Source organism: Lolium rigidum, chromosome 6, assembly GCF_022539505.1.
Source record: "Lolium rigidum isolate FL_2022 chromosome 6, APGP_CSIRO_Lrig_0.1, whole genome shotgun sequence".
In the NCBI taxonomy this organism is placed as follows: domain Eukaryota; kingdom Viridiplantae; phylum Streptophyta; class Magnoliopsida; order Poales; family Poaceae; genus Lolium; species Lolium rigidum.
In genome coordinates, this window is record NC_061513.1 from 304,353,137 (window position 1) to 304,373,198 (window position 20,062).

General features: G+C 43.7%; 1 protein-coding gene across 1 annotated transcript; it reads right to left on the reverse strand.

The window, feature by feature from the left end:
• Window positions 1-10,206: 10,206 nt before the first annotated feature.
• On the reverse strand, window positions 10,207-10,809 carry LOC124664523. The gene has a single exon (XM_047202025.1). It carries the CDS (start codon window positions 10,807-10,809, stop codon window positions 10,207-10,209), a length of 603 nt encoding a protein of 200 aa, XP_047057981.1.
• Between the last annotated feature and the right edge of the window lie 9,253 nt (window positions 10,810-20,062).

Consider the following 20,062-nt stretch of genomic DNA (forward strand, 5'->3'; position numbering starts at 1 on the left):
TGAAGACTGAATTCCCAGATCTCTTTAGCACCTAGTTTTCTTTAAGATCTCGGGACGAGATCTTTTCTAAGGGGGAATGGTTTGTAACATCCCAATTTTAAAATCAATGAGAAAGGTGGTTTCCAAATTTCAAATTTTAGGATTAACAAAAACTTTTACTTGAATATGGTGCTATGCTTAGTGATCATGCTTTATTGTGTGACCTTGCCATGATAATTGTTTGTGTGCTTATCCATAATGCTAAAACCCTAGAGTTTGATCTTTGGAAATCACAAAGAGAAGCAAAGAAAAAGAAAAGAAGAAAATAGAAAAAAAATGCAAATCACCTCATATATGGCTTATGGCCATTTTTGAAAATCTTTAACCTAGGCCACTTTGACTTGTGTCAATGGTTGGGTTATGCTTCTAAACACTTAAGAACACCTTTTGAATCAAAGAAACTCAAATCAAATCAAAATAGAATTCAAAATGAGCTCACATGAAATAATGGTCATTTCTGACTTTTATATCCTGACACCCACTTTGAGCCCCTGTATTAAGAGATTCTTAAACCAAACCACCCCAACTCTTTCCACCTCATCCAAGACCTCATCAAGGTGAACAACTTTGGTCAAGACCATCCCTGCAAACTCTTTCTCAATTTCTTATTATCATCAAGCAAAATAACAACTTTCAAACAGATTCTAGATTGTGCCCATTTTGAAATTTCACAAACCAACTCAATTTTGCACACCACCACCACCATTGTGTGCCAAATATTATGAGAATCAACTCCACCAAAAATCTTTGCAAAATTCAAACATTTTTCTCTTGCGGCCATTTCATCGAACACCTTGTGGGCAGAAAACAAATAAAACACAAACCACTATTTCAAATAGTGTTTTGGCCAAATTTTGATCTCCCTTTGATCCTACCCTGTCCCCTGGTCCCCTCCAACATCATGCCTCACATTGCCACCTGGGGCATTGCACAATGGGGCATGGCCAAGACCATGCCGGCCATGAATGGCATGGCCTCATGCCATCCCTAGCTCCTCACCCCTCTAGCCATGCCAACCATGTCCCCCTGCTCCCCCTTGCTCCCCTGGTCGCGCCTATACCCGCCAATGGCCAGGGATCACCCGGCATGGCCCAGACCAGAACGTGCCCGCGCCGCCCAGAACGCGCCAGAGCGCGCACGGACACGCCCCGGACACGCGTGGACACCGACCCTGCCCCGTCGACTCAGCCCTCCTCTCGCTCTCTCCTCGCGCGGACACACTCACGGCGACACCAGCTCCCCGCCAGACACGCTCCCCTGCCCGCGCGAGCACTGTAGCCGACGACATCGTCTCCGACCGCCGCCACTGTACCACGGTGCCCGCACACGACGCCATCAACCCAGACCTCCCTCCACTGCGCCATGATGCGCGTCGTGACCGCCTCGATGTCGCCAACAGGACGCGCCCCCTACCTTGCCCTCTAGCGACCCCTAGCGCCATAGCCATGGTCGACCTGCCCCGTGCGCCTCGGGGCCTCGTCGCCCCTATAAAAGGAGGCCCTCCCCTCTCGAATCCTTCACACCATCAGCTTCCCATCTCCTCTCTGATCCTCCTCGACCACACCCCGCTCGACATTAGCCACCGTAACCTGCCAATTTCATCGCCGGAGCCCGTGAAGCCGCCGCAGAAGGAGAAGAAGCTAGGAGCCGCCCCTGGAGCTGCCGCTTGTACCAGGAGGACCGCCGTCGTCGACAACCTCGCCCTGCTTCATCGCCAACCCTCGCCGGAGCTCCGGTAAGCCGCCGACCCCCTACCCTCGCCGCGGCCAGGGCTTGGTCTCGCCGGAGACGACGACGATCGTGCGCCGTTGGATCACACTCTAATCCAACGTCCCTCACTCACGCGTACCGTTTCGGGTTTAAAACCCCACTGACATGCGGGACCCGCTGTCAGGCGGCCCACTGCGCACTGGAGCACAGTTGGGCCGGCCCAGTTAGTTTCCCGCGCGCCCGTCTAATTCAAATTCAGTTTATTTCGTTTAATTCAAATTTTAATACTGGTGATGTGTTCAAAATTAAATAGTTTCAAATCTACAAACCCAAATTGAGTGATTCCAATTTTGTTGGAAAGCTTATGAAATGATCTAACCGACCCCACTGGCCTCAACCCTAGAACTTGTGTAGAATTAATGTGGCCAAAATAACAAGGCAGAGGCTTTTACAAATTCAAACAATTATTAAAAATCAACCATAAAAGATTTTGAGTTGATTCCAACTCTCAAAAATCACATTTCATCTACTCTAATTGTTTATGCAAAAATATGACATAGTTGTTTCAAAGGATCATAGGCTAGAGCAAAATAATGACTATGTGGCCATTTCTAGTCCATTTAAATTACCCCAAATTTATTTCTTAAATACTATGAGAGGTGTCCTCTCATTTAAATCTTTGTCTCAAGTAATTCAACATGAGGTAATGACCTTGGTCTATATAATCTCGTATTGTATTATTTGGTGATACTAAATTGTTACCAGGTTAGTGTTAAATTACATGAGGGGTAATACCCCATTTAAATCTTCTTCCCAAATGATAATTATGAAGTGTTGACCTTGGTCAACAGGTGTTCATACCTTATTATTTGAGGAGATTAAATCTTAACAAGATTCAATGAGAGGAAATTATTTCCCCAAAGGACTAAATGGAAACCCTAATAGTTACTTTCAATGAGAGGAAATTGTTTTTCTTAAAAAGAAAACAAAGTCAACCAACATGTGAATAATGTTGTGATGCTAGAATAGCTTGTGTGAACCATTTGTGTGCTTAAGTCTAGCCTTAAGATTTGTTTGGTGATGGTATACCTCATATTCGTTTATAGACGCTAGTACCGAGGAGTACCAGGAGGAGGAGGTCTACTACCAGGAGGAAGAAGAGAACTTTGATCATTGTACCAATCAAGGCAAGCTATACTCTTGCAAGTCACTCTAATGCAAAGCTCTACTAGAGCAAGGCACCTTTGCACTCTTACTTTATGCTTAATGATCCAATCCCAAGATTTTACCCTTACAAGCTTTTACTTTGTTTCTCAAAGCTTACTTTTATAGTTAACTTTGGTCTAAATATAGAGTAGTACAAGAGTATCAAACTTAGCCTAGATAGCTAAAACTTAGTTAGCACCTCTCATGACCAGTGGCTAGTGCTAAAACTAAAATTGACTACCCTAGGTGGAACTGGTGTTTTCAACTGAATTGAAAACCTTGGAATGATGAGTCATTCTATTGAAAAGTTTTGAACGTGAATATGACCACTGAATGACAAGGTGATTTTGACAAAAACTGATGGTTGGGTTTGGATGCGATACCTTTCCAATTTTAGAGTACCCCCACAATACCTGAGTATGGGTAGGGCTTAACTGGAAGTTTACGTATTTTAGTATGGGTTCCCTCTGAACAAGCGTCATAGGGGTTATGCCGAGGCTGCCTCCGTGGAATGAGAAATGACGTGAAATTGAGGTGAATGTCCTACCCAAGCCCTGTGCAGTTCCCAGGATAGCAGATGGTTATCACTGGGAGGCCAAGCTCATGGGGAGAGGTGCCTATACTATGGTATGTAAGTGAAAGGTTATGGTTGATGATCCGCATACCGAGTATGATTATTCAGGGCTATCCCTGACGGATGTAATCAAAAGTTGTGGCACAAGAGTACAACCTCTGCAGAGTGTTAACCTATTCGAATAGCCGCGTCCGCGGTCATGGACAGTTGGAAAGGCCATATTGTTCCGTCATCAGAACTTTTCCAAAAGGTGACTGGTAATTTGAATTTGAAATGTGACTTGATTTGAATCACAACAGAGTTGTGGGAATGACACTAATGTTCCCACTTGAGTTAAGCTAGGCAACTCGAAGGTCTTTGTTTAATTGCTATCTGAAATAAAATTGGCTTTATGCAAATAAACTTAGAGCTTAGAACCCTCTCACTCAAACTGTTAGTACTTACATTAGTATTTGTTTGCGAGTACTTGAAAGTACTCACGGCTGTGTCCCTGGCTATTCAAATGGCCAGACTATGAAGAAGAGCAGCAGTATCAGGAGGACGGACAGCAGGACGTCTACGATAACTAGGATCGTCTTCTAACGTCAAGCGTTGCCTGTGGATTAGATGGACTACTACAACTTCGCTTCCGCTATGTCTTATGTAATGATCCTTAGATCAAGTGTTGTAATGAGACTGGATCATGTGATCCTTTTTGTTGTAAGACTATTATGGTGTTGTAATGAATGATGACTCTATGATATTCAACTGTTATGTCTCGCAAAAACAATCTTCCTGGGATTGCGATGTATGTCATAATAGGCATCTGGACTTAAAAATCTGGGTGTTGACACAAAGTGAATTAGTGTTACTTACCAACTTGGATTGACAAACTAGTGCACGGATGTAGCGAAGCGAATATCAAGGGTATAAGAACAATCACACGGCAAAGCAGGATATATGTGGGGTTGTAGGTAGGCTACCTATTTGCACCAATAACAAGCTCTAGCGCTGACCGTATACAACCAATGATACTCACACAAGGCGATAAATGTGGCAATGCAACTATATGGATGAATAGGTTGCAATGCACTCGAGAGACACTAGCAAAGCTCAACGAAAACAGGCACAAGATTGCTCAACTACGGGTGCAGAAAAGTAAACTAGGCCTTCACTTGATCTTACTAGCACTTCACTCTTTTTCTTTTTATCACACGCAGCAATTGTAGCTCTTTTTGTTTCTTTTCTATTTTCTCTTTTTTTTTTTGATTTTATGACTCAACTCTTTGTAACACGGCCAACAGAAATTGCAAAGCACCAAAACCCTAACGAGCAGCCTGTCGAGCGGTAAAACTAGTCTCTTGTGGGAAAGTTCCTAGTCACGTATATCGAAAGGCTGTGTCTATGGTTGGGAACACGCAAACTGTATGCTATGTGGACTCAGAGCAAAAAAACTGAAAACTAGATGATAATGAAAACACAAACCCTAACAATACTAGATGGAAGAAAAAGATACGCAAAAACAACTACGAAAAACAACTAAAACTCGAAATTAGTGCAATCTAAGGCTGTGGCAAACCCTAACCCTAACTTTTTTTGGCTTTTTCTAGATAGGAAAACACTCACAACTCAACTATGGGGTGGATTGTGGATGGCTTACCGAGGAAACACTGAAATCTGATACCAAGATGATAAGGGGTGGCCCGATCTTCTTAGTAAGCGAGGTGGATGGTGATGAACACACGATGAACACAGCGGAGATACACGATGATGAAGTGGATGATAACTTGTATGACGCCGACGAAGTCTCTCGATTGGTCCCTGTCGCCAATGCAACAGCTCTCAACCCTGCAAGATATTCGCAACTCCACACACTTGCGCACGTAGCCACCGACCACGAAGCGGTAAGTTGCAACCGTCTAATTCCCAATGGAACATCAGATCACACAAGACTTTCAGGGGTAAACACCAAATCGATGCAATATGGTGTATAAATTCGATAGAGTTGCAAAGCAATCAACTATGCACTAGGGTTTATCTTAAACGTGGTCTCCACCTAATTTGGGGGCGTCCTGGGCACTTATATAGGGGTTCGGGACGACCAGGGGTCGAAAAGATATATTAAAAACTGACCCAGATCGGATCTGGTCGAGACTGACTCGGACTCGGCCGGTCTGGGGGCCAGGGACCGGGACGGTCCGGTTTGGGCCGGACCTGGGACCGGATAGTGACCGGGCCATCGGGGTGACAAACAGAACACCCCCCGGTTGACACCAGTGCAGGATCCGGTCGAAACCGGGCTCACCCGGCGTGGGGGCGGTTGGACCGGGCCTGGGACCGGGTCGGCCGGCGTGGCGGCCGGTCGGACTGGGCCTGGGACCGGGTCGGCCGGCGTGGCGGCCGGTCGGACCGGGCGTGGCACCGGCCTGGACAGCTGCTTCTTCCTTCCTCGCGCATGCCTCCCTCTCCTCCCTCGCGCGTCCATGGGAAGTCTTCATGTCCAGCTTCATGTCCAGCTCCATGTCCAGCTTCACGTCCAGCTGCTCCTCTCCTCCTCGTGCGATGCTTGCTCCCTCTTCATACCTGATCATACATAAGTAATAGGACTTAGGCAAGTATAAAGTTCTCATCGATCAAAGTATCACTTAGGAACAAGTTCACCTGTTGTTTGAGTAGCTTCGCACGAGCCCTTGTAATGGGTCCAATCCTGACTTCATTGGACTTGAGCTTCACAGCAGCATCGTCTTCATCTTGCAATGACGGAGGTAGTAGTGTAGTAGGGATGTCCTCATCAGTAATTAAAGAGAACAGAGCTTGCAGTAAGTAAACATAACAGGATTGCAGTGGTTGAATTTATCAGTGTAAAGGAAATGACCGGGGTCCACAGTTCACTAGAGGTGTCTCTCCATAAAGATAAATAACATGCTAGGTGAACAAATTACAGCTGGGCAATTGACAGAATATCGACCATACATGACAAGATGATTACTATGAGATTCGTTTGGGCATTACAACATAATACATAGACCGTAATCCAACTACGTCTATGACTAATAATCCACCTTCCGGTTATCGTCCGAACCCCTTCCAGTATTAAGTTGCAAGCAACGAATTATCGCATTAAGCAATGTGTGTAAAGTAAACAATAGAATTACCCTTGGATAAAACATTGTTGTTTTCTCCCTAGTAGCAACAACACATCTACAATCTTAGAAGTTATTGTCACTCTCCCAGAAAACTAGAGGCATGAACCTACTTCGAGCATAAATACCCCCTCTTGGAGTCACAAGCATCTACTTGGCCAGAGTATCTACTAGCAACGGAGAGCATGCAAGATCACAAATAACATATGACAAGAATATATAATCGATCTCAACATAGTATACAATATTCATCGGATCCCAGCAAACACAACATGTAGCATTACATAAGGATGATCTTGATCATGTAGGGCAGCTCACAGGATCTAAACATGAGGCACAAATTTGAGAAGACAACCATCTAGCTACTGCTATGGACCCATAGTCCAGGGATGAACTACTCACGCATCACTTCGGAGGCGGGCATGGCGATGTAGATGCCTCCGGCGATGATTTCCCCCTCCGACAGGGTGCCGGGAAGAGCTTCAGAACCCTCCCGAGCTAGGGTCTGCAATGGCGGCCGCGACGGAACTTTTCGTGGATGGAGGCTCGGGTGTTCAGGGTTTTCCCGAGATCGTGAATAAATAGGCGGAGGAGCGATGTCGGTGGAGGCCAGGGTGGCCCACACCACCCCTAGGCGCGGGCCAGGGGGCCTAGGGCTAGCGTGGCCGCCCTGCTGCCCCCCTTCGACTCCCCTCTGGACTCTGTCTTCGTTACGGAAAAATATTGACTTCGGCTTTTGTTTCGTCCAATTCTGAGAATATTTCTTGTACAACTTTTCTGAAATACAAAACAGCAGAAAACCGGGAATTGACACTGTGCCATCTTGTTAATAGGTTAGTGCCGGAAAATGTATAAAAGTGCAACGAAGTATGAGCAAAACATATATAAATTGGTGTAAAACAAGCATGGAGCATCAAAAATTATAGATATGTTTGAGACGTATCAGGAACACATCCTATAGGAACTAATCCTATAGGAATCTTGTAGTGCAATTCCTATAGGAAAAAAACATTAGGTCATAACTCATGGAAAAATTTCTTTGCTAGAACCAGACACACTTCATCTTCACATATGATTCAAATGGGCATCACATCCCAACCCTATGCTTTTCCTATTTCTATGCTTTTCATATCCTATGAATCAAAGGAGGCCTTCATTTTTCTCATAAGATTCAAGTAGACATGACATCATATTCCTATGTTTTTCCTATTCCTATGCATTTCCTATCCTATGAATCAAAGGAGCCCTAACACATTGACACAGGAGACATAGGAGGCGATACAATATTTTGACCAGTGAAATCCATGTCCCGATCCTTAAGTTGTTTGGCCGAGGTGAGGTCTTGTTCACACAAGATGGTGATTATACAAACCCCTTGGGGAACGGGCTTCGCACGCGTGCGTACCGCTTCTCACACCTCTTCTGGCCAATGGAAGTCAACCATCTTTTCTAAGTTTAACCATGATGAAAAAATTTAGGAGCATTTATAACATGAATATTGAAATACTAGGCACATTCTGAAGGTACATTTATAATTTATTAGGTGAAGACATTTATCTTTGTTGGTGCATGCATCTAGACACAAACTTAACTTAATACGAGGAGAATATATAAAACTTTAGTATATGTACAATCATGTGAAAGATTGTGATCTATCCACTAGAATGGGATAAATATAAAGAAACAAAATTATTGCTCGTCATGCAACGATGGAAGCAACTTAAGAGTGAAACAGCTCGACCAACAACCATGAAGCAATTAAGAAGGAAACTACAAAGTAAATATATAGCTTAGAAACGGGATCCGTGGATGTCCGAAGTATCAGCACCATGACTACAAGAGATAGCCATAAACACCTACCACGCTAACTTGTCATATCCATTTTTAGAATCAATGAGTTCAAGAAGAAGATTACAAACACTGAAGTGGAATGTTCTACTCTAAGTGCATTTTGGTGTTAATGACCATTGAATTAGGGAAATAATGGGTCCACGAGTTTATATGCAAGTATTTCTTCCAGTCATGGAAAAAAGCGGGGTGAATGGTGCCCCTACATAAAAGGATACTATAGAAGATGATGCCTTATTCTTGGATGTTATTTTTGCGCTTTTTCTATTGTAGGAACGCGTATTATGAAGAGAGAATCAAGCTTACAATAGTAGGTGTTTCGAAAATTCCATACACATGCTATACCAACCACCAAAAAGGGTTTTGAAAAACCTCTTTGCATCCCCCTTAAACCTCATGTTTTTTACCTACTAGGTCCAGACTCAGGACCGGCCATGGCCTAAACCACTTATGTGACCTGGTTGTCACCCTAGGCAGTAGTCGTACTTTTAATTGCCTAGTCAACAGATAAGTGACCAGGCCGGACGGTCTGAACATCCTGTGGCGCGTGGGCAACGGTCAGATTCCGTTTACCCTATATATTGTCTTCCTCCTCCTTGGAAATGTACCATTTTCATATCAAGTTTCCCCCTCCATTTATGATCTTTAAACATTCAAATACTCCACATACCTCCACCTAATCTTGATCATCTTTGAGCGAAAAAACACTAGATCAACTTACCCAACACTCATGGATGAGCTCAGGAATTGCCGAGTGGTCGATGCTTGCATCGCTCACACCTAACACTCGTAGAGACCATTGGATGAAGATCGTCTGGCCATGCATGTGACCTCACTATAGGATGCAATCGAGGCCAATCATGAATTAGAGACCGCGATTATTTTTATATGAAGTATCAATATTTTTAGATATCGATTGTCAAAGTATTACCCCAAAGGCTATGACACTATCAAAATGACTAGTACATTATTTGTGTTAAAGAAAGAAAAGAGATGTCCTCGGATAAATAGTATAATATAATAATAATAATTACTATATCATTAATGGATTGACAATTGAGAGAGAGAAAAGCTATGCTAAACAAACTGATGGTGTACATCTGGAATTTGATCACATCAGTGGATTTTCTGATTAATCTAATCTGGTCGCAAAAGCTTGATTAAGTACAGCGTGGATGAGGATGCATTGGAACATTATCTTTTTAGGAGTATCTCATTGCTTGGCTTCAAGCAACATGGACTAGAATAAGGTAGGGGCCAGTTGGGGCTTGCTTGATTTTGTTCTTTCCATCGGCAAGTAGTAGCATGTACAGCTGAGGTCCAGTGCACAAAGATATCCTGCAAAGTAGGCTAGCACACAGCTAGCTCCCCACAACCTGTGTGCCGTCTGGGTATCAATCATGGGCACACCAGAAAAATAATATGGGCAAATATGATAATATCATCTTCACATTTGTTATTGATCGTATATATATTGCATATAAGAATGCTTGCATATAAACAATTGTCCCCAGGATATTCCTTACTGTATACTTGTGGATTATGATAGTCAATTTGACAACAGGCCAAAAGAATAGTGAACTTTACAGAAAGGAGAAAAAAAATGAGAAAAAAGAAGAAGCTAGAAGCTAACTCATGTACACTCCCGCGCCAGCTCAAACTAGCTGCCTAACACTAAGAACAGCACCAAGCGATCGGGCCGCCGCGTCACGGCGCCTCGTCGATGGTGTCCAGCACCGGCTTCCACGACCGGTGCCGCCTCAGCCCGGGGGCGCCGGCGCCGCTCGACTTGACGCCGGAGACTGGAGCTCCGCTGCCGCCGTGATCGCCCTGGAGCTGCAGCAGGCCGACGACCGGAAAGACCCTGCTGGCAGCGCTGCCGTCGCTGCCGGCGCCGTTACTCTGCCCGTGTCCGCCCCGTCGTCTCGCGGCGGTGGCGCTGGTGACGATCCTCTTCCAGGCCGAGGACGCCGCGGCCAAGGCGCCGTGGGAGGCGGCGGAGAGCGCGGCCATCTCGTCGTCGGTGAGCACGGAGTAGAGCATGTCGATGGGGAGCAGGAAGTAGGCGCGGCGCGGCTGGAGGAGCTCGTCGGCTGCGACGCCCGGCACGCGGTAGCCGACGGCGAGGCGGCACGCGTCGCACACGAACTGGCCCGGGTGGTCCAGCATGAGCTCCGACGCGCGCACGGGGCGCGGCAGCCGCGTCACCCTCCCGTCCGCGTGGATCACCTTGCAGCTGTTGCTGCTTGACGACGCCGACGACGAGCCGGGCGAGGGCGGCAGTGGTATGCACGACGGGTTGTTCCCCATGGTACACTGGGGAGAGAGGGCGTGAGAGGGGTGCTGATCTGCGGATCAGGTGGTGTGTCTGAGAGAGAGAGGAAGTGTGGGCGATCAATGGAGATGGTGTGGGTATATGGGGATGCAGGTGGAGGAGCTGGTTAATGGTTGGTGATGCATGGAAAATGACAAGCAACTGATTAGTGTGTTGCAGGGGTTAGCAGCTAGCTCCACAGCTAGCTTGATTAATTAATCGATTGATTAATGAACCAGCAAATCACGGTTGATGAAACGGCGATGTGGCAGCGAGACAGCTGAGCTGAGCAGCATCATGGACAGAACAAAACCCAAAAACAAGTAGGGGAATAATGCGATTTGAGACACGATCTTGGTGAGACGTCACTGTATTTTGCAGGCTGCGCCGCTTAGATTATGTGGACGGACGGACGGACGGACGGAGACGACGACGCAGGTTTAACAAGTCGAGTCCGGCACCAACGACCTCTTTGCTAATGCTAGCTAGTCAGTGCTGATGAGTTGGACGCCATGAACACTTCAAGCGGAAGTTTTTAGTTTTCGATTGCGACAAGACAAGGGGAGATGTACCGAGACAAGGCATATCGATTAAGTGCCGAAGAGGATTGAGAACAGCAAGCTAACTGAGCCAATTAAATTGTCAATCTGCATATTTGGCAAAATGTGAGCATCGATCGCAGCAATTCCAGGGCCGGGATGATGCTGACGTAAACTGCGCCGTGGTGGTTGTTTGAGCTCACAACCCATTTGGAAATGTCAATAAAGAATTTCAAGTATGATACGATTTGGCTTTAGCGCATTGTGTTTTCAATTCCTGTTGCTCTAGGAAAAGTGAATGTATATTCATAGAATACAGATACAAGGTTTGGGGCTGTGGAGACTTGGCCTGGCATCCGAGCGGCGCGAAATCAATTCAACATACCGAACCTCTGAGGACCTGGCATCTGGTTTGCGACCATATATGTTCCCACAATCTTTGCCTACCTTTGTGCTCGATCGTGGCAGCAATCACGGATTCAAATAACACTGCATTCTTGTTTTCATTCGGCAATGCAAACAGCCTTAGCATTTCTCTATTATGCCACGTAATGGAAATATAAACATTTTTTCGCACAATTTAACTAAGAAAACTAGTAGATAAAACATGACTAGAAGTATACGAAATAAACTAGACATGACATCTAAGATATAGTATTGTCAAAACAACTCCAAGCGTGAAAAATTGGAGCATGATCTCGACTAGAAGAAATAAGACGACATATGAGACAATGCAAGAAGACTCATTGGTGTTGTCGCCCATGCCATCATAAAGGTTGTTGATACCGGGGAAGAAATCGTCCGCGTTCGTGATGAAATCGGTACTTACGCAAAAACGTTCCCCAAAAAAATTACTGCCGCTCATAAGAGACGTGATTTCGAAGGCCTATGACGAGCAGTGGAGGAGGAGGAGGAGCGCGTGTACTAATCCTCTTCTCATGCTCATACAAATACTAGACCAGTCTGAGAACCAACCTGAGGTTGGGTGGTTAGAAGGGTGGTTGTACCTCTAGCCCACCAGAGTTCAAACCCCAGGTTTGACATCTGTATGTCTCATAAAGGTGGAATATTCATTCAATGGGAGGCGACGTTCCCGTCGACAGCGAGACGCTTATGGTGACTTCGTCAATTTCAAGATTCAGTCCGCCGGCTCAGTCTTTCGAAGGTGGTCATAGGGGTAGAGTGTGTGTGCGTTCATATGGGTGAGTGTATGCGCGTGTATGTGAGCATCTGCGTTTGTACTGCGTTTCTCAAAAAAAAACTAGACCAGCCTCCTTACAAAGAGGTCTAATTTTCTCTAGATTAGCAATGTGAGATTAAACTTTTGTCTCACCTCTTATCATACATGAATGGGTTAAGTGGACCTTTGAAATTTTCAGAAATTATGGACTAGGTCAAATAAGTTTGGCCTATACTAGGCCAAAATTCTGACGCTTTTTACAGTTTACACAAAACTTAGATTAAAGTCGCTCCTAAATTTCTTTCAAAATGTATGTCTTAATGCTCCTAAATTTATTTGAAAATGCACATCTGGGCCCCATGAGTATGTGCAGGCTCTTTATAATCCGATCAGTTTTGTTTGCTAGTCGGTGCTGAGTTGGAAACCATTAACACATCAAAAGTTTTTTATGTTTGGACTGCAGGGGAGACGTATCGGCAGATGATTTTTTTAAGGAACCATGAGCTTTATTGATTAGGCAACAATTATACCCTATATAAAAGCTAAACAAGTTTGCCTCCTTAGGTTAATTTGGGAACTGTAGATGAGGTATTTATCCTCTCTTTTCTCCATTAGTTGGCGGACACCTAGTCATGTTTTTTCTGCAAGCTCCCTCCGGCTGATTGGTTATTTTCAGTTTCCCTTTTTTTTGGTGCTTGCCTTACCGGTTACTGGTTACAAAGCTACCCTCCTTCATACAATTACCGGTAACTGTGTTTTTTTTTGTCAAAGCGGTGGTGGTCAAAGCGGTGCGTGGTGCCCATCATAGCCCAGCCCACGATCCCAAAGGTCGAACGAACTTGAGCGACCATTTTGTCCCCTTCTCTTTCTTCGTCTTTCTTATCTGTTCTCTTTCTCCTACTGCCGCCGCCCACAGCCTGCCCTAGGGCCGGCATCCTCCATCCCTCTCCGGCCGTCATGCTGCCTATCGATGCTGCTGTTGGCGTGGCAACGCCCGTCTCTCCCTTCCGAGGAGGAGGAACTCGGGGAACTCCTGTCCTTCCAAGGAGGCTGGCGGCGCGGCCGCTTCAAGGAGGTCCTGGTCGCCGTGCAGGAGCTCTCCGCGCGGCGCCGCTAGCGAGCTCGCATTTATGGAGGGCGCCGTCCGGAGATTCCCCGCAACAGCCTCCGCGTCATCGTCGACTCGGCCCGGGGGCAACGCCTTGGCCAGCGCCGTTCTATAGATGGAGGCAGCCGCGTGCCAGCTACATGCGCCGGAGTTAGCGGGCTTCAGAAGTTCGATCGTCTGGCTGCCGGAAACATACACTAGAGGTTCTGCCTCCTCTTCTTAGTATCTAACTTCAGAATGACGTCCTGGAGCGTGTCTTTCTAGAGATTGACGTTGTTGGGCTGGAACTTGGACCTTACCGTCGGACATGTTGCAGTTTCTTGGCCACCGATTGGTGCGGCTTCTCTTTAGGCTTATCATTCATCTTCGGTTTTTATACAGCCATGTATATAGATCCTTGATTGTTCTTGCATGTTAGATGTCTGATGAATTGATTCTTCACCACTTGGTTTAGAGATGCAAGGCTTGAGAGGCCACGGTAGTGTATAGAATAACCAAACTATATTACAATGTGTATTTGGCTGTATTAGGAAACATCATCCGTAATAAAATTTGTTTTAATTTATCTGTACTAGAAGTTCAGCATGCTGCCTTCACCTCCATGCCTCTATGCTCTGCTCTCCATGCATTTCTAACAGAGTTTTTACTGTTTACTGCCCACAGAATAATTTACACTCCATTTCCTTAATCTTCTTCCATTTATTTTCATGTACATACCATGGTATATATTCAGCCATCTTAGTCTTTGATTCATTCAAGTTCCTCATTTTACCATCTTAATGTCTAGGTTTTTACTATTTTCGTTTGCGTTCCACGCATCATGGCAATTTTGTATGCTCTGGTTATCAATTAATCTAAACATTGAAATATTTTTATCAATTTATTAACATTTTGTAGATAACTTTTCACAACTTATCGAAATGTTTCGCTGGTACATGACACTCCTTCCCCTAATGGCACAATAATATAGTTTGATTATCATTGTTTCTGTTGTAGGCAGGCCATTGGACGATCTATTTCTTTATCGCCTTGCTTATGTAAATTTTCTCTTCCTGTTTCAGTTCCCCTTCTTGATACTTTTCCTCTTCTCGGTTTATTTATCAAGTCAGGTCGTTCCAGTTCTTGACTTTCATTTAGATTAAGCAAGATACATTTTCTCACCACATTGTTCAGCTTGCGATTTTGATTACTATTTGTGGGTACCGATGTTAAAAATATATGCTCACAGGAAGATTCGAAGAATAATCATGCTGACTTCCTTGGTGAAAGATTTGTTGCCACGAAGATACCAATGGAAGATTCTTGTGTGCGTTGCTTGCATCTGGGAATAAAGGCATCAAGCAACTTGATAACAACTATACAAGGTAGACTTTATTGTCGTTGACCAAGAGGTATCTCCTAAAAACTTAGACACTTGGCCTAACATACTAACTTTATTCTCTGCAAAGATCAGTTGAACCAATATGTAACCATCTCCATCTATTTGTCAACAAAAATATTAGCATGGTTATTTGTCGCATCTCAACTCTATGCATCACATTTTTGGTACCTTGCTACGTTGAAAATATCGTCTTACAATCAGCTAACTCTGTCTTCATTTTATCATAGTCATACATCCATATATCTATCTCTAAACAGAAGCCGAAGTAATCTGAATTACGTATTTCTATATCAGATAGATGAATTAATTGAATTTTCCCCAATTGGAGTCTTCTGATGTTTTAAAACTAACAGGTTTAGGCTCTTGGAGACAAAAGGGTCATATGCCAACAAGTTTCACTGGGCCTATGTAATGCTGCTCTGCATATCTTATCAATTAAGTCAAAGGTAAGGGGGCATTCTCCTTAAAAAGAATTTTCGTTCAATCTATTTGAAGCTTCATGAGGGAATTGCCATCCCCTTCCCCATTGTCTCCCTTTGTTTGGAATTTATTTGCAGCAGCTGAGTATTCATATACACTCCAAGTCAACTAACTGACATGTTAATTCACCTTTCAGATGTTTTAATGCAGCTGTCTTCCATTGATCCGTTTCGTTGTTGTAGTTCACTCAATTAGAAAAGATCATGTACTACCATGCAGCGTGTGTCGCGTGATTTGTTCCCGCTCAGTTGACTTTTGTGCTATATTCAGATATTATGCTAGCAGCCTAAATTTTATCACTGACATGCTGAGTGTCGGGGATGCTACTAAATTCAGCTTCAGATCTATTGGTACCCTCGGAGTTTGATCTTCTTTAATTTGGACGGTTAGAAAAAATTTCTGAATAATATCGAGTTAGCAAAACAAGGCCTTTTGTCTACATTCTCTCTATAATCTCTCTACATCATTCTATGTATGATATATTTCTTCCCTCATTTGATATTTATTATCTGCAGAATAATTTGCACACACCTCTTCAGTAGCTTCTGTTGTCATATGGCTGTCAGGGTTACCAAGCAAGCTTAACCCAGTCATTTTGCATATAATGGCTGCAATGAAAAGAGACCAGGAAAAACATTTAGCTTTGTGATTATTTTAGCAATTTCTACTTTGGAAATTCAGATGTAACCTTTAGATGGTTCCATCTCATGCAGAAGGATCGACAAATCTGCAGATGCACTTTCCCAACCCATTTTTAGTCGTGTTGGTCGGAATCCTGGCACCAATGATAATGAGACGGGACTATTTAGGTTGGTTTGCATGGTTCTGTTAAAAATCTACATCATTGCAGGCTCTTACGGTGCTTTTGTTTGGGCGATCTATCTTCGAGTTACATGGGATGTTCCGTGTTTGTCCTCTCTATTCCTGCATGTTGCTGCCAGTTTGTCCTCTCTATTCCTGCATGTTGCTGCCAGTTTCTGCGGTTATTGAAATCATGCAAAAATGGGGAGAGCATAAAGAAGCTTTTCATGCAGCTGTCCTTCACAGAGCCTATTGCGAGGATAACATCGTTATACTTTTTGTAGGGCTGATTGTTGCTCAATATTCAGGTATGTAACATTGGACTTCAAGAGTACCTCTTTGCAGATTGCCACGTCGATATAACCTCCCCACAAATGTCTGTTGTATGTGAAAGGTATAAAACACTTGATATAAACAGAGACACTACTCTTCTCTTCTTCCCTTAGAACAATCGGATCGGTCTCAGGTGCCGATCACTCCAGGCACAGCTGAATCCACAGGGTAAGCTCTCTCTACCGACCCACCATCTCCCCGTTCCCTTTCTCTGCCCACTATTCTCCTTCCACTCATTTATCTTGGCTTGCTTATCCCCATATCCTGCACAAGAAATCGGTATATTGGTCATAGCTCTAGGCTAAGAATTCACGTTCAAATGCAGGATCAAGGGCTCTTAGTATGGGAGCCTCACACTAAAGGCTTTGCCGCTGCAGGGATTCAATCGGAAAGTTGTGGTGCGCATTACCAGTATCTGGGAATGCAGACACTAAGAAACAAGGAATAATGTGTATGAGCTAGGCTCCATTGCTGTGGACCATGAGGTGCTATTCCACAATCCTCTTTTTCGAAATCGAACTGCTCTCAAGGAAAGATTTTTAACTTCTATAATTTATTGATTCTTTTTACACTGAAAACTGAAGAGATGACTTTAGTTATACCTATCTATATGTCAACATGCTATGCTGCTTTACAATGTACTACCTGTTCAGCTTCTCAGTTTAAATCACACTTTAGCAACAAAGTGATTCTGACACATACTCTGTATCTGATCACTGCCTTCCATGTACACTGCATAAATCAAAATAGATGATGCATCTTTAATTATTGTAACTTATATATCAGCATGTTACACTGTCTTACATTATACACGCTGCCAAAATTTTCAGTTTAAGCTCCGCTTTCAGCAACAAGAAATTCTCACACAGAGTGATCTACATTTGAGCTCCTTTTTTGTGTCAGAAGAATAGTTAATTTTATGCCACAAATACATCATCAAACATTTCTCATTTCTACCAATTCATACATATACTCTACCTCCTGAGATACACCCTGCACAAAACTCTCAAGTTACGTCTGTATTCACCACATATCGAACCGAGTGAACAAGGTAGTTTAATGTTTCACAGGCCATGATTGTTCTTACTTCTGTCTTCCACACTTAATATTTGAGTTATGTTCTTACCATAGGGAACCATAATGGATGGAATATACTAGCCATCTGTATAGACCAGTTCAAGAACGAGATAAAAGAGGGCCAGAAAGCTTCATGGTTACACAAGCTTTGTTGACCAGTTGCTTGGGTGACCCAAAAGCTTCATGGTTAAACAGAATTAGTACAGTTATCAGCAAGTGTACTAACTTTACCCTCTGCTTCAGGTTGAAAAACTGTGGAAGTAACCAACAAAGAAGGAAGATCAGTCAAATAAAAATTTCGTCAGCTACGATGGATTGGTTATGTACAATTAAATATTACTATAGGGAAAAGCGGCCACATGCACGCAAGGCTGCCTTCTTCGACAACACCCAAATGTACCGGCTCCGTTTAGCACTACCGAGGGAAAAGTGTACCAACACCAGCATAATCCAGTGTATATATGTATGCTACTACTAAAGCTTCCTTACTATCACTGCATAGATTTTAATTTTACAAAGCCCCATTCAGCTCGAACGTCATTTCCATAGATATAACGTCACGGGCGTGGCGTGCCGCCGCGCCTATGCCTCCTAGTATTATTACAATGGACAACAATATTATCGGGTCACGGGCGAATTAAGGGGGTGTTTGTTTGGGCTTTTGGCTTCGGCTTTTGGAAGCCAAAAAGCACCTAAATAGGTGCTTTTTGGCTTTTGGCTTTCGGAAGCCAAAAGTTAAGATTCTTGACTTTTGGCTTCCGAAAGCCAAAAGCCAAAAAGCACCTAGGTGCTTTTTGGCTTCCAAAAGCCGAAGCCAAAAGCCTAAACAAACACCCCCTAAAAGCATGAGAAGAACGCTTTGTGCTTGTACATGTGGAGAGGATCATGTAAACTCCTCCTTGAAGTAGGCTTTCGCTCCGCTTTATAAATAAAGCAACTAAGGATCATGTAAACTTCGTACTGTAATTAGGGTGCAGAGGCTGGGTGTAATTGATATCTTTTGATATTAATATATTTTCTTTATCAAAAAAAAAATCATGTAAACTCAACTTGTCAACCTGCAGATGTCAGCATCTCTCGGTAGCAATCTCATGCGACAGAATGTGTCTGATCGATCGACCAGCAGGCTTCCTGCGTGTTCCTCACTAGCTGATCTTGTAATTTAACCTGACGTTCGCAGTACGTGGACCATGGAATACAGTTAGAGTTGGCTTATTGAAAATGTTAATCTGACCGTAGCGGTTGTTCCAGTTCCAAGCCGTATTGAAAATGTCGATCGAAGATCCCATTGAGTATGATATACGCGTTGGCTTTTAGCACACTGTTTTTTCTATTCTGCTGCTATAGGACGACTGTATGGATGTATATGTAGGTTAATGCATACAAAAAAGGGTTTAGGAGTTGTTGCTCTAGAAAAGGGATTTGGGAGTTGTGGTGCGGAGACTTGTCCTGGCATTGAAGAGGCGCGAAAGCGACGACCCAGATTGGCATTCAAAATATGAGGACCTGGCATTTGGCATGGGAACCATATATTCCCACAATCTCTGCCTATCTTCGTGCTTGTGATAGCAATCAAGGAGGACTGCTTTTATTTATAACATAAGACAAAAAAACGGCAATGCAATAATGTTTCAAGCAGATCTGCCTAAATATCTTCATTTTAGGCTTCCCACACAGAAATGTTGTCTTTTTAGAGAACCCGCGAGCTTTATTGATTATACATAAAGTAAAAATGGTTAGAAATTCAATTTGGCTCCCTCGTGCATATGATGCCTGCACCTAAGAAAATATTTCTAATTGATAAAAAAACCGACAAAAAAAAAATCGCATGTACATCTCGACAAGCTATGTGCTTTCTAATACTTTTTTTTATGGTCGATGTAAAAAAGATAAATATGTCTTACAAAAAGCCTTATTTTGGGTAGAAATTTTTTCCCTTTCTACACAGCCCAAATGACAAGTCGATTTTTCACGGAAAGACTTTGGCGCACGTAGCATGTGAAGATGTACATGTGAATTTTTTTTGAATTTTTTTAATATTTCAAAATATATTAAAGATTTATTTAAAAATAAAGAGAGCATATCCACTCCAGAGCCAAACATCACTCCCGGGGAAGGTTGTCTACTTTACTATTATATTGGAGTCCGTACGTCATAAAAAATGTTTGATGTCAAACATTGGACAAATCAGAACTGTATAATGATATGTAACTCATCTGAATCAACCGTGCACTGAATCGCTGCCGATCGATCGTGCTCCCATCAATCAAAATCCCTATACCATCTAGACCAGGCTCCCCGCTCCCGTCGCCCCCTCCCCCCCCCCCGAGGGCGGCCGGGCCGCCGCCGC

Excerpts from the sequence above, each read along its gene's own strand:
- LOC124664523 (XM_047202025.1), bottom strand. The coding sequence starts at position 10,809 with ATGGGGAACAACCCGTCGTGCATACCACTGCCGCCCTCGCCCGGCTCG.